General features: G+C 34.7%; 1 protein-coding gene across 1 annotated transcript; it reads right to left on the bottom strand.

Moving 5' to 3' along the window:
* Window positions 1-1,137: 1,137 nt before the first annotated feature.
* Window positions 1,138-6,331, bottom strand: LOC125676082 (uncharacterized). The gene is made up of 6 exons (XM_056158366.1): window positions 6,264-6,331; window positions 5,865-5,923; window positions 5,650-5,772; window positions 3,087-3,182; window positions 1,645-1,779; window positions 1,138-1,298 (listed from the first exon to the last, which is right to left on the bottom strand). The coding sequence occupies exons 3-6, from the start codon at window positions 5,687-5,689 to the stop codon at window positions 1,261-1,263; spliced, it is 309 nt and encodes a 102-aa protein (XP_056014341.1). The 5' UTR covers window positions 5,690-5,772; window positions 5,865-5,923; window positions 6,264-6,331; the 3' UTR covers window positions 1,138-1,260.
* Between the last annotated feature and the right edge of the window lie 9,813 nt (window positions 6,332-16,144).

Raw genomic sequence — 16,144 nt, 5'->3', positions numbered from 1 at the left:
TGTCTATAATTCAGAATGGAAGTAGGGTTAGGAGTCTGACCCCCTGCTGCATCCTATTTTACACTTAAACACGTATAAGAGGTTATATATATTTGCAGGAAATTATTGTTCTAAAATAAAAATTTGAATTATATCACGGTTTACGTAAACTCTTCAATGGGCATACTTTAACAAGTTGGATTTCTTTTCAAAATGTCATTACCTCGGTACATGTAGCTGCTATATTTGAAAGTGAATTTAGCTTTCAAAAAAATTAAAGAGAATACGGCAACCTTAATAGCTACATGAAAACCAGAAGTGACACATCCTCCTCTTGGGTAGGGGGATATATATGTGTATATGTTCCCTTTTTAAGAAATCCTATGAATTCATCATCGGAAATAAGATAAGTGAGTAATACTACAGTGAGTAATACTTCTAGTTCAGCAAATGAATGTCAATCTCTTTACTTTAAGTGTGCCCCCTTTACATTCAAATATTTTTGCATTTGACTATATTAATGAGAGGCGAACATAACGAACAGTGATCAATCTCACAACTCCTATAAGCAATACAAAATAGATAGTTGGGCAAACACGGACCCCTGGACACACCGGGGGTTGGATCAGGTGGCAAGGAGGAGTAAGCATCCCCTGTCGACCGGTCACATCCACCGTACGCCCTACATCCTGATCAGGTAAACGGATTTATCCGTAGTAAAAATCAGTGTACCAAGAACGGTCTAACAATCGGTGTGAAACACGTCAGACAGCACTTGACCCAATGATAGGTTGTATCGACGAACTAGATCGTTATACCGACCATAGAACTTGCGAAATTCTTACATAAATCGAGACTGTTGAAACCCCTGTACTATCAATGTATATTGATTGTGTTTTGTTTTGAGAGGGACTCTCGAGAATATTTCACTCCTATGGAGACGTATTATAACAACATAGAAGGATCAATATAGAAGAATAACATTTTGAAATAATCACTGTAAAGTAATCTAAGGCGATATTCAATTAGCTTTCAATAAAGCTACTTCTTATTTTGTTTTCTTTATTGAAAGCAATTGATAGAACACAAAAAGATTAAATACTCTTTCAGCAGATATTTGTTTCATATTGAAAAAGATGAGGATGATTTGAATAATTTAGAATTTCCTTTTATTTATAAGTACAAATGAAGATGACAAGCCACGTCATATTAAGTGAAATCAGTGGATATCCTGGTTTGACTATCATGTACGGTGTAGAAAGCCGCTGATGGAGGCAAATATTATCCACGGAGATCAATATGTTTTTCAGCTTGGTCTACTAGATGTAAAAAGAAAATTCTCAATGGAAAATATCAAAACAAAAATATTGTACGTCTAAGTGTTCACGTTAGTATGTGTATAACATAAAAGCATTCACATTTCATACCATGCAACAATATCGCAACAAATTTTATATCATTCACTATCTTGACGAATATCATTTAACTAGGTGCAAATTACACCCATAGAAATAGTGTACCCAGTACCTGATTGTATTCATTATAGTTTATAAGAATTACCTTGTTATACATGTGTAATAGTTGTTCTAGAGATGCAGAAAATTCATATTCTTGACATACCATGCACATTTGCAAATGACATGGTCTCATGAAAAGTAAACAAACCCATAGTTCCTACAAGGAATACAAATTCAAGAGTTGGACAAACACGGAATCCTGGGTATACCAGAAGTGGGGTCAGGTGCCGAGGAGGAATAAGCATCATATGTCGACTGGTCACACCCGCAGTTAGCACCATATCTTAAACAAAGAAACGGAGTAATCCTTAATCATAATCAGTGTGTAAAGAACGGCCTAACAATTCGTATCGGACACATTCGACAACATTTACCCAATGATAGGTTGTATTAGCAAATTAGATTGTCATAACGACCATTGAATTAGTGAAATGTTGGCTTTATACGAGCCTGTTCAAACCCTTGTAACATCATATATATTTTTGGTCAGTAGCCTGTATCAATTTAAAAACTGATCATACTCTGCACAAGCTCTTGGTATCGAATCTGTTAAGAAACAAAACCCCAGTATGCAGGTGATAATGGAATTATGGTACATAAATATAGGAAGTTGATGATGGAGAAGCTAAAGTCATCTCGTTTGACATAAATTTGAGTTTTGCCGTTAACAGCTATGTTCAATACAATATGCAAGTACGAAGTAGATGTGGAAGACTGTGGTTGCCTTTGTTTTGAGTTCACTGGCATATATGAAATATTAATTATATGAATACCTATGTTGCAGCCATTGCATGAATTGAAAATGTCTTAAACACATCAAATATGTCGGCATGCAGCATGTACTCAGTGTCATTAACTTTCTCCCCATTAATTCAAATCATGATTAATACGATGTTAGATTAATAGCACAGAAAATATCCCATGTTTATTTTTCTAGTAAGCCACTTGATAAAGCTAACTATGGCTGTAAATTTAGACCATCGATATCAATCCATCCTTATTTGCATTTGTACAATATTTTAAATCCTAGATGACTGTATGCACTCTTCTAAATCGTGTTAAAATAAATTGAAAAACTAACTGTTATTACGTCTTGTGTTTTACCACGTAATATTATCCGTCGGGTACATGTGAAGAATGTATACAAGCAACATAAAGCTACGCATAAAATATCTATATTCCACCACTGAAGTGTTGTGATAGCATATAAAACGCTTTAAGTGTTGTCTACATTGATTGTTGACAACTTTGGTTTCTTGTATTTAAACATAATTAATTTTAACTTCAAGTATTTACCCTGATTTGTCCGAGAGTAGGGTCCCACAGCTGACATCTTTACAATCTCCCTTGCGTTATACGCGGATCCGAACCAAACGACAAACTTCGTCGGGTTATTTTTAATCATAATGCTATAACACGTGTATTCAAATCACTGGAATGTGATTTTTCTAAGCGTAGAAGAAAGGCAATTTTTTTTAATATTTTGTACGATTCTAAAACTAAAGTTGTCATATGCATATCTAGACATGAATTCATCAAGATGGGACAAATGTCATGACGTAACAATTCATTATGATATCACTTTCATACCGACTTCATTCCCAGCCGTAACTGTATTGCGGATGTCCCTCTTGTAGTCCACCGTCGACAATCGCTTGTATATGGTCTGCGTTTCCACCGTTGTACCTTGACGCAAGAAGAAACGAAAACCAACTTTAAATTTCCTATAGATAGACTAGTATTATCTGAACAAAACATAGGTTGGTCTACGTAAAAACCATGACGTGTAACATAAGCATCTAGGTCCACCCATTCCCTAATTTAATTAGTACATGTAATTTCATATCTGAGTAATGGTTTATTTTCGAAGGAGAGTCACGGAAAAAATACTGGTATACAGTATACTATACACACGATTCTCATATAATTATCCTATACATTATGATATGTGGCGAGTTTCTCTATAAATACAGGACTTTTCTTTAAGATAAGCCGAAACCCCTGTATTGTACATATATTTTTTCCTTTCCATGGAAGCCTATCAATGAATGGCTTTGTTTGATCATCGATGTTAGTAATTAGAGTTGAAAATATGATAGAACTCTTTTGGTCGAAACGAAAGGGGTGTAACTACACATGTCTGATGTACCATACACATTACAGCCTAGTAAACAGACTAAAAATCCGGAAGCAAAACAGGCATGCACACTAAGGGTTTAGAAGTCAACAAAAAACTGCTATGCTAGATGATCGATCCAGGCCTATATGTTTGAATAAAGTTCAGCTTCTAATTAGAAGATATCCACAAATTAGAAAATTCACAATGTTTTATTTCATCCCCATGTCCCTTCGAGGTAAAAATCATATTTCCCAAACTTCGGATTAAACATATATTGGTTTTCAAACATATATAGCTAATTAGTATTTTGGCTTATCTATGAAAATTTGTGTTTTTCATAAGTTTCGATTACGCTTTGCACTTAGAGTAGCCCGAATTATCCGACAGATTTAGAGCGACCATCAGACAATTGATATGTCGCAGTTGGGAGGTAGAGCTCTTTTCATTAGTCAACTATTATTTCATTATCATAATAAGAGTTTACTTTTCAATTAACAAAAAGTATTGATATGCATTTTTCTTACTGTCATTAATGTTTATGTTTTTCACGGTTAAACGATCCACAAAGCATTTCCTTGTAAGTTACAGTCCTCTGCGACTTTCTTTGCAACAAGGACATGTATTACAAAACTGATTGTCGTTTATTAATTATAAGCTGACATGGAGCATAAAGTAATACATTTGGTTTGCTTAGTTGTTTTAGAATATACATAATTTAGTTTTGACACTTTGATAGAAATCTGGCGTAATTTCGACTAGTTTCCGCAAGAAAACCCTGGTTGACATTTTATGCCATTTTAAAGTCAACAAGGTTGTCACCCAGATATTCGAACCAAGTGAAACCATTGGTTTTCGTAGAATCGTTAAAATAAAATCCGAATTAAGATCTAAAGATAAACGATAGGCAATCGGGTGTCGTTTGGTGAACTCTAGCTGGTTTTATGTTATTCAATTATAAATCAAATAAAAATCGCGTTTCTGATCACCTTAAATTCCTACTAGTGGTTGATTTGTAGACAATAGTTAGGAACTAGGTATCGTTTCGTAGGCATATAACTATACAATAATTCTTATTTTCCCGATCAATACGATGCATTATCTATCTTCTAACCCTCTGAGCTCGGTAAATAATGTCTATTAACACCCTTAACACGCATAGCTGTAAGAAACAAACGGAGAAGTTTGCCATATTTTTATCAAAACTACAGGTCTCTATATATGCCCCACATGCCCATATATCACCTAGCTGATTTTGTAGGTTTGAAGTTCTGTAGTGCAATTTATTAAATTTGTTTTTCATCGGTCCCTTGGAAAATACATAATTTTTGTTTTGGCATTTTAATAACAAACATTCATTAATGTCGAAAAGTGAAACCGGGTCAACATGTTATGTAATCTTTAAAGTAAATCAGGCTGTCAAGTAGATGTTATAATCAAATGTGCCCATGGAATTCAATGGCCATTGTTGAACTATTATCTAGTTAAGCCGGCTGTGACACACTTCACCTTTACCATCAGGGTGAAATGTGAAATAAAGGAAGAATGATCAATCTAATAAATTCTACAAAGAATACAAAATGAAGAGTAGATCAAACACTGACCCCTGGACCTAATAGAGATGGGATCAGGTGCCTAGAAGGAGATAAAAATAACAGAATATTAATTGAAATAGTATATGTACGGGGTGAAAAAGATTAATAAACTACATTCATTTTTATAAGTACGGCAAATCCGGTGGAAAACCCACTTACCATTGGTTTGCAATTTTTTGATTTCAGGTGAAATATCTTAAAAACTACAATAGGTACAAGTGTAAATGTTGGTGCATGTCTTGTGAACATAAAATCCCATCTTTTTTTGTAAAGGGTTTATTTGTATCCTTAATAAAAGGGTTGGCGAAACTCCGGACTTTTGTCGTGTCCAGAGTTAAATGTCGCACTATTAATTGAAATAGTATATGTACGGGGTGAAAAAGATGAATAAACTACATTCATTTCCTATACGTACCGCAAATCCGGTGGAAAACATACTTACCTGTAGTAACAGGGCATCCTGTCACAACGTTACAAAACATTATCTTGCAGGCGCAGACACTCTGACAAGCAACTCCGTATGTTGGATGAGGACATTTTGCATCGCACGTCTCCCCTGTGTACCCTTGAGGGCAGGGTAAATCAAAAAAATGTTCAAGTGAATGTTCTGGTTTTGCTTTTTTGCCAGTGCTTAAAAACAAAGTATGAAGAACGTACGAGTGCATTCTCCTGTTGTTTTGTTCCATCTGTAATGCTCACAGCACTGGCCGTTCGGTCTAAATGACGAGAAAATGTTACTTTTGTTATTTTCAAATCAAACGTACTTACATCAACAACAATGTAGTGACTTTTAATTTTCTTTATTATGGTAAATGTAAAAATGTTTGCATCCATCACAACAAGATATCACAAAGTCAACAGAAAAATAGATTTAATGTTACCCCTATAATATCAGATATCTATACCATTGGTTTGAAGAAAAAACAAAACATCTGACACTGCCCCACTTGATAATTTCAATTTCTCAACAAAGGATGCAATTCCTCACCAAATACAATGTCTAAGAAATAATTTCTTATGCGTCATTCATATAATGAATATAAGTGTCATAATTACCCCGTTTGATTGCAGGGGTCGGTTCCTTGTATACACACAGAAACAACGATCAAATATAAGACAACACATTTACGAAAAATCATTCTGTAAATAATGAATTTTGTAATTTTGTTCTCTAATTTGATTTCCGGAACTTCGCAATTTAATGTTTGATTTCTTATTTTAAACGGAAATTGTCACAGCGTAGTACCATTATAATTGATTAGTGAGATAACATCATTGTTATAAGTTCTTGATACTGCCGATGTATTTTTGGCATGACGGGTTTACCCATAATGCTTATATAAGTACATGTATTTGTCAAAGTTATGCTCACTAATTCATTAAAATACTTTCATTATTTCTATTTCTTTATAATGTTATAAATACTTAATCATAATCATTACTGTGTGTGCTCGAAATATGAAATATTTCCTCAGTATAAAGAGGGAGACAGGTTTATAGGCTTTTCCCATTATCAATAACAAAAATAATATTCTGCATGGAGGCCGATAAGGAAATAGAGACAACCAGCAAAACTGATACGGAGAATACAAGTACATGTAGAAAAGGAGCTAAAAATCCGAAACATTATTGCATTAGCAACAATTATATTGTACCGCTAGCTCTAATGAGTAAATCACGCTCAAAAAAAAAAGAAAAGAAAAAGACAGTCATGGAACTATTCCCTAGTCAAGGAAAACAAGGTCACCAAGTCCAGAGGTCCCTCATAAAAATGGCGCAAATTTTGCAAAGATTGTGATCGAACGTTGATTATCTTCTTAGTATCGGGGTCCACTAGCTCCAAAATACAGTGTACCATTAGAACCATTTTTTAGCGAAATGGAAAGACAGACTAAGACCATGCTTGACATCATGGCTATGTTTTGACTTCATAATACATGTACAACTATGATGATGGCAGATTCAAGGTTTATTGAAGAGAATAATACAAGCAATTTTTTGTTTTTACGTCTAAAAATATCAACAGCTCAAATCAAATTCTCAGGCATCTCCGACAATGCAAACCGCGGTAATACCCCCTTCCCTTTATTGTAACCAATCGTTCCACTTGCTAATTTGGTAATTAATACTACACTTGTGGATATATTTCAACGTATTCTTACAACAACAAGGGGGGGGGGGGCTCAAATATTTAGCAGTTACATGTAATTCAATAATCAAATGCGAGTGTTAAATTGTTTGATTTGATTTGTTAAATCAAGGTTTCTGTAAAATATTATATTTTCATATTTTCTTCATCATCTACATGTACAGGAATGTTTCTCTATTGTTTCACATTGGAAAGTATGCATTTGAAGTACCATTATATTGAAATGCGTTTTATGGCTACATACAGTGCTGTTCTCAGGGTTTTACAAACTTGAAAGGTTTGCGACAAGACTTCAAGGACATTTTGGGGCATTTTTATCACACAATTAATAGCGTTGAAAGATTGAGAGTAGAAATAACAAAAGCAATCTAGAGCATACCCTGTACAATTCAGAACAAGTTGTTAACGGTTAAGGAAGTCAGTGAAAGCAGTGCAATTGAACATAAATATATCAGATGTATAGTACCTGTATATAAATCATTCAACCACGTTAATGAATGTAACAAAAAGTCAGGTAATAAACAGGGAACTCCTACATGTGTATAAGGAATACAAAATTAAGAGTTGGACAGACATGGATCCCTAACCGTGGCATCAGGTGTCCAGGAGGAGTGACTATCACTCGTATTCTTTATGGGGTATATGGGTTTACCTGATCAGGATATAGGGTTCATGGCGGATGTGATCGGTCGACAGGGGATGCTTATTCCTCCTTGGTACCTGATCTTCCCTCTGGTGTGTCCAGGGATCTGCGTTTCCCCAAGTATCTATCTTATGTTGCTTATGAAATTTATGAGATTGATCACTGTTCGTTATCTTCACCGTTCATCGATCACTGTTCGCTATTTTCACCTTTTCATTGTGCATTTTCATTCATTTTGATTATATTATCAAACATTTTTTCTTCAAAAACTCATTGGTATACTTCATTTATTCCACAAAATAAATTTTCCATTTAGTATGTCTTGATATAAATTTACTGCTGCCATTATATATAATACGTTCTTTTTTGTTGTTGTGAGAATTATATATATAAACAAATACATTATAGCAAAACCTTGTTCTCATACTTTTAGGGAAATATTTGTTAACTTCATAATTCACTGTTAACTTATCAGCTATAATATAACCTTCAAATCAATATAATCAAAGCAGCGGGACTTGGGGAAAAGTTATGCATCTTGAATCCCTTAAATCGCTTTATTCTACTGCGTGCATGGCTCGTTTTGCTTTGCTGTCAGTCTTTGTTTAGCACACTTTGTGAAACGAGACAATTCATCGTCAGACATGGTCTTCCACATAATTCATAACAGCAGGCAACGTTATATCACCAAATGATATACTGGGATTCTATGAATCTTGGACTTTTTAAATTAAGTGATTTTAGATTCTTATTTTCAACTACCGATATTACCAATAATGACATGTGTAACTATACTAGAATTGAATTGCTATGGAATACACTAGACAGCATCCAACTCACATGTAATGACAGGTTGTATTTGCAAATAAAACCACTATAACGAGCATATATTTTGCAAAAGTATGCCTTTATAGCACTTTACACACCACTGAAATATCAACTAATGACACAGTAGCCTGTTAGGTTCAGAACTTGATCATATCCAGAACACAATATTGGTATCGAAAGCGTTGTGAGGCATAAACAACATACACTGGTAACAATGTAATATTTGTAAGTGAATGTCAAAAGGGCATAGGGTTTTACCGTTATTACGAAAATGGGAAGAAAATGAACTGTGCTTAATGTCATAAACCCTATGTAAGACGAACATGAACCTTGTGCAAGCCAGAGATGGGATACTGTTTTAAGGGGAGTAAGCATCCCCGTTTTACAGGCCACATCTACCGAGAGATAAACGGTGTGATCTGTAGTCAAAATCAGTCTGCAAAGAACGACTTAACAATTGGTATTAATCAAGGTGGACAGCACTTGACCTCATGACGTATTGTATTTGCAAAGTATGGTATTTTAACAAACACTTTGCAATATACTGACTTCAGACGAGAATGTTAAAATACCATTAATATCAATTTAACTGTCACTACCCGTTTTAACGACTTATTTCTGTCGCGGCCGGGATTCAAACCCCGGCCTTACGCATGTGGGGCGAACGCTCTACCCTCACCAAATAATGGGCTTGCTGCGAATATTGCTGTTAATACTAGCCACATAACAATGAATTATTCGTTACAGCTTACTTGTTCAAAACTTGCAGCAAACGCGCAGCTATGATTTTACCATGAAAATGAAATTTGCTGAAAGTTTGCTGCAAACGCTCACATTCCCATATTTGGGGGCTTCTTGCAAACTTGCTGCGAACATCGCTGTAAGCTTGCCGCGAACAAAATAGCTAAATACTCCTGCACGCTTACTGCAGGCACATCCATTTATGCATCAACAAGATTGCAGCAATGCTTTTTAATCATGGATTTTTATTTTCTCAAAGGGACAAATGAAAGTAACAAACAATTAACAAACTAAAGGTAAAACATTCACATTTATGACCATAGCAAATCCTTTGCATCTTTCATTTGCTAGATATTTGGTCTGACAATTATCACAGTTTCCTCCGCAGTAACTCCACCGTCAGTACAGCCAATGATCATGTTACACTGCAAAGTTTTTCACTTCAGAGCGCCGGTACACAAAAATATATATAGCCAACTTATCAGATTTATTTGGACACAGATTGAGTTGTTCATTTTAACTGGATAAAGCTGTGTTGATATGCATTCAAAATGACTGATGAAGAAAACACTTTGAAATAGAAATACAACTGCACATAATTAAAATCACAAGAATCCAATAAAAATGAATTAAAGTAATGAAAGGAACAATATCCCAACATTGATATGTAAGAGGTTGTTCTGCGTATTGTCAGTTTTTAAATCGAGGTAAGCTACTGACAAACAAGTTGATGGTATAGGGGTTTAAACGGTCTTGCTTGTCAGTATTTCGCAAATTCTATGGTCGTTATAACGATCTAGTTGGTCAATACAACCTATCATTGGGTTAAATGCTGTCTGACGTGTTTCATACCGATTGTTAGGCCGTTCTTGGCACACTGATGTTTACTACGAATAACTCCATTTACAGTACCCGCCACATTTTTCTTGACATGATAAACGATAGGACACGATACATGCACGATATAATAGGATACATGCACGATACGATAGGATACAAGAATAAATCCGATAAACGCAAAACACGATAAACGATCTTCACGATAAACGGAAAATCTGATAGAAATGTTGTAAATGTAGAAGCAATTAAGACAGACCGAAATTTTGATACCTACAACATAATTACATTATGTTGATAAGAATGCTGAAGGATTTCAATATTCATTATACACCTAAAACGTACAATTTCTTTAGTACACGGTCGTCCTTTTAAAAACGATATTCTTAATTCACTTTTTTACGCCATCACAGCAACATGAAAAATCAAAAAACAAAATTATATACGGTTTTTAATTCATTATTTGATATCTATATGAATTTTTCCAGCCAATGATTCTAAAATTATATTGTCACCTAATGTTTGATATATAAATTACAAAGGGAATTAACTAAATGTAATACAATCTAAGTTCACCGGTTATTCAACAATTACAAGTATTTTCATCATGACCGTTTTAAAAACAATCCACTGCACTGCACCAAATCTTCATACGTTAGATATCTCTACACTCGGAGTGATAATTGATAGTCATAAGTAATTGGAACATATGTATTTGAATTGATATCTTAATAACAAAAAATAAAGAAACTATGGGAAAAAAACAAACTCCGACTTTTTTTTTTTTAAAATTCACAATTTTAAACGCTTAAAAACCTTTGGGTTTAGTATGTAAAAAAAAATCATATAATCATCAAAACGGGCATCAATTTTCAGTATCTACCCGTACGATTATTGGTACATGTACAATTAAAAAAACCAATGACTCCTGCCCAGTTGAGCAGACGTTTGGGAGATGCAACATCATTGTACCCTTTTAAACCTTAATCTTCTAAATGTGTGAAATACAACGTCCCTGAGAATGTTTGTAGTCAAAACACAGGTGATACACAGACGCGCACAAGTTCAGTAGTTGGTATATAAATAGAATACAAGTGGGAAAAAATCGGAAGAAAACAAAACTTTAATAAAATATATGTAATAAACAATGTCATTTACTGATTTTTCCTTTCAAATCAGAACTTCCTATTTCTTTGTTAGTGTTAATTACAAATAACTGTTTCTAGACAAACAAAATGTTTATGAACTTCAGATGAAAGAGCTTTCAGATTTACTGTCCCCGGTTTGCTCGGCAAACCATTGCCTACTTTTCATACTACTTAGAATAAAAATGTGATCATTTTCATCCTCTCTTGACAGAAAAAATAGCTCTTCTTCTGCCTTAAAATCGACATCTTTATGTTCCCTTTCAAATATACTTTAATAAAAGCTCTTTTTCTTTTCTTGATTTCTAAAAATAGCTTCTTTAACAAAACGAATAAAGCTTTCGAAAAGTATCGTACCTCTTCATTGGATTTAGAATACAATCCCGATAGTTTCCGAAGCTACACGATAAACTCTTTTCACGATAAACGGAAAACCTGATACACGCAAAACACGATACATGATATACCTGATAAACGCAATATACGGTACAAAACGGAAAACCTGATAAACGCAAAACACGATTGGATAGGATACACGCACGATACGATAGGATACACGCACGATAGAACACGATAGGAATGTCAAGAATAACGTTGCGGGCACTGTATATGCTCTGGATATAGGGCTCTCAGCGGGTGTGACCAGTCGACAGGGGATGATTTCTCCTCCTAGGCACCTGATTGCATCCCTGGTGTATGCAGGGGTCCGTGCTTCCCAACTATCTATTTTGTATTGCTTATAGCAGTTCTGAGATTGATCACTGTTCGCTATCGTCGCCTTTCATATATATATATATATAAGCTTAGGTAGTACAGGTTGGGAACTTTTTCCCCTACACTGAGATATTCTCGCGAAAACTCGATCCTTATTGCTCTTTCACGAGAGTAAATATACCCCGTACAACAGAGAGAAAAACCGTAGAGTAACTCTCTTCCTGTTTTACGTGAACAGAAGAGAAAGTGCAAAAATTCTGATACTTTTGCTAATATATAAATCAAAAAATCGCTCACGATGTGCGTTGTATTCCAACCCCCTTCCTTCAAACGCAGCAACTTTGATATGAAATTTATTTACTATGTTGGCAATTTCAGAGAACAATTTGCATCATGTTGAGCGTGTATCGCATTGAGAGAGAGAGAGAGAGAGAGAGAGAGAGAGAGAGAGAGAGAGAGAGAGAGAGAGAGAGAGTATGTACAAGGTAAATTGCTTACATTGTGAACATAAAATCAGGAGTTTCTACAAAACAGCTACATTAACTCCATGTCAACTGTTCCCAAATGTTTACAGTGTAGCATAACAACAATGTGGGGTTTAGTGAATTCAATTTGGGCACAGGATGTTTGCAAGTGAATCACACACCCGATGCTTTTAATGATGATATTGATCTCGATGTAGATTTACAGTGCGTGTGTCGTATTTTTTTTTATATAGGCAATGAAACTGTTCTACTACAGAAGCACTTCTGTTATGGAATAAAAGTTGCTATTTGTTCACTTTTGTATAAACAGATGCATGAATTGTTTTATAGGAGTTTTAGCTATCGGCCAAGCTGTGTTATATTCACATTTTCATGTTGAAGTTGAGTTTACGGATTCCAGAGACTGTCAATATTTCACAGCTAGTGTGGTTTTTAAACTATACTAGTATAGCCCCTATATACAACGTTGATATGAATTTTTACGTGACAAGGAGAGGAAAGCAAAATACATGTGTAACTAGAGATAATAGTAGAGATGATCAATAGAGGATAGGAAGTCAAGGTCATGTTTCTGTCTCAGTGATTCCTTTTGACACTTTACCACAATGTCTGATCAACGCATACTGTTAATTTCACTTTTACTTTCTCTAGTTTTACAAGATTAAGATAAACAGGTGATTACAGGACAAAAGTGTTACTTATTGTTTTACAAACAAAACCGAAGTGAATAAAACAAAATTCTTTTAATCGTTTTTCAACTGCATTAATTAATGTAATGTAATGCAAACAATTTTGTTTTGTTAAAGATTTCTGCAAGTTTCCTGTAAACAATTTGTATTGTAAAAGTTTCCTGTTTGTTTCCTGGAATTATTTTGAAATGTTTAAAGATCCTTGCAAACCACCTGCAAACATTTCTTATTGTTTGAAATTGAGGCTGGGTTTCTTGCCAAGAAAACATGTCCTGAAAATGTGCAGGAAGCGTGCGGCAAAAAAGTTACCATGTTCTCAAAAAGATTGCAGCTAACTGCAAACACCCAGGAACATGAATTATTTTTTTCTGCAAATAAAGTTATTTGCAGCTGATTTACAGCAATTCTGCTGCAATCAGAACAGTTATGTAATAGTACCTCTAGACCACCGAGCCCAGTTACTGTATTGTAAATAGATAGAAAGTCTTATACCTCAATGTAGAGTTGAGGATCAAGTCAAAATGTTTTTCTGTTTTTCTGTAGGGACGTTTTGATAAGTTATTTCTCGTAGGAATGCAAAAAAAAAAACAACAAAAAAAAAAAACAACAACATGTGATGTAACAAAATAGCACAATTCCTGCCTTTGGGGGTTCTGAGAGTTTGGATACCTCATCACAAAATACTACGTATAGATCATTAAAGAGGAACACCAGCATCAATTTAATATCAAAGTCAGCGTGCATGTGCATGAAACCAGAATTGGGTTTTGATGCATCCCGTGTTTATGTACGAATCATTGGATATATCCATACATGCTATGTGAACGTAATGATAAGATTAGGGTACGTTAACAACGGGTTACACATAAATCATTACAGCGATAACACAGTTTTGAAATGTAATCCTTTCTCATGTTATATATGATTCCAAAAAGTTACCTGTAATTGTGGAATAAATTGGAGAACATGTCCTTTATAAAACATAATGGACAATTATTTCAAACTTATTGAACAGTGCTTTCGAAAGCATACTACTGCACCCATATATTTTAATTATCAACAAAATTTGCAGTGCCTAGATATAGACCACCTTATACCTAATCCAGTTACGTGTTCTAGTTCTTCGTATTCTTTCAACTATAGTCCAGCCCAACATGGCATTACTGGTGATGTTTAAATAGTTTAACATCGAGACTCCAAATCAATTATTTCAAAAGACCATATATGCAGAAAACTCAGCTCTTTCAATTGGCGACATAATTTCATCTCTATTATGAATTCTGTCGAAGATTATGCCAGACGATTGGTTAAATATCAACAAGAGGATCTTGATACATTCTCGGAAAGGATAACATGAAATGTGGAGATAAAGAATAGTGATCAATCTCATAACTCCTGTTAGCAATACAAAATATATAGTTAGGCAAACATTGACCCCTAGACATACCAGGGGTGGGATCAGGTGCCTAGGAGGAGTAAGCACCCCCTGTCGACCGGTCACACCCGCCGTGAGCCCTATATCCTGATCAGATAAACGGGGTTATTCGTAGTAAATATCTGTGTGCCAAGAACGGTCTAACAATCGGTATGAAAAACGTCAAACAACATTTGACCGAATACTAGGATGTATTGACGAACTAGATCGTTATAACGACCAGAGAATTTGCGAAATGCTGACTTCAATAAACCCCTGTCCCATCAACATGTTTGTTAGTAACTTCCATTGTTTTAAAAAATGACCATAAGCAGAACAAACAATAGCGTATCGAATCAGTTGAGAGATATCAACACCATATGCAGGTGATAATGAAATATTGCTACATGAATATTGGAAGTTGACGATGGAGAAGCTGAAATCATCCCATTTGTCATACAGTTGAGTTGTCAGTTTGCCATTAATGTCTAATCTCAATAACATATCTAGGAATGAAGCAGAAGTGGACGACTATGTTGTGTCTTTTATTTTGAGCTCAAAAGGGATATGTCGAATCGACATATAAATGAAAGTTACTATTGTTAATAGACGAAACGTCATCGATATATCTAAAAGTCGAATTGGAGGCCACAGCAAAATATTATTTCTTCTCATGTTGAACTTTTTGAATAAATTCTGCATCACATGAATATAGAAACAGGTAAGCTAACCTAGCAGCTCAATTCGTGTCCATGGGAATTCCAACAGACTGTTGAAAGACATGATCACCAAAGACCACGAAGATATTGTTAGTGAGGAACTCTATCATATTTTTTTTTCAACTTCAGAGTACGTCTGCGTGGAATCAGAGTGGTGTTTAAAAAAGTTTTGAATGACTGATTTGCTTTTTCGATTTTTGTTGAAGAAGCAACTGACTATGATGTCAAAAAGTCTAGTCTTTAATTTATCGTGAGGAATGGTCGTGTAAAGTGTTGAAAAGTCATACGTTTTGATGTTATTGCTTTGGGAAAAGGTTTGCGATTTCAAGTTTACTAAAAGTTCTTAAGCATTTTTTTTAGAATAAGAGAAATATTTAAATCTCGCATTAGACACATAAGAACAAAAGTATGTACATTATATGCATCTGTGTTTAGTAAACCAGAGGTGATAAAAGAATTAGATAGGTTACAAGAGGAATATGCCCCCACTGGCAACAAATTACAATAAACAAGATCAACAACTTTGATACCAAAAAAAAAAGGTTTGGTCACAAAGATTGCAAATATAGAGCA

This window comes from Ostrea edulis, chromosome 3 (genome assembly GCF_947568905.1).
Source record: "Ostrea edulis chromosome 3, xbOstEdul1.1, whole genome shotgun sequence".
NCBI lineage: Eukaryota > Metazoa > Mollusca > Bivalvia > Ostreida > Ostreidae > Ostrea > Ostrea edulis.
Note: the sequence above shows the minus strand (reverse complement) of the source record. Positions and strands in the feature narration are given on the sequence as shown.

What these genes read in the sequence shown, in the direction of transcription:
- LOC125676082 (XM_056158366.1), bottom strand. Translation starts at nt 5,689, where the DNA reads ATGTTTTGTAACGTTGTGACAGGATGCCCTGTTACTACAG. An exon ending in AGGATGCCCTGTTACTACAG is followed by an intron (nt 3,183 to 5,649) that starts GTAAGTATGTTT and finishes TCTTGCGTCAAG; the next exon opens with GTACAACGGTGGAAACGCAG. An exon ending in ATTCCTTGTAGGAACTATGG is followed by an intron (nt 1,299 to 1,644) that starts GTTTGTTTACTT and finishes TTTTACATCTAG; the next exon opens with TAGACCAAGCTGAAAAACAT.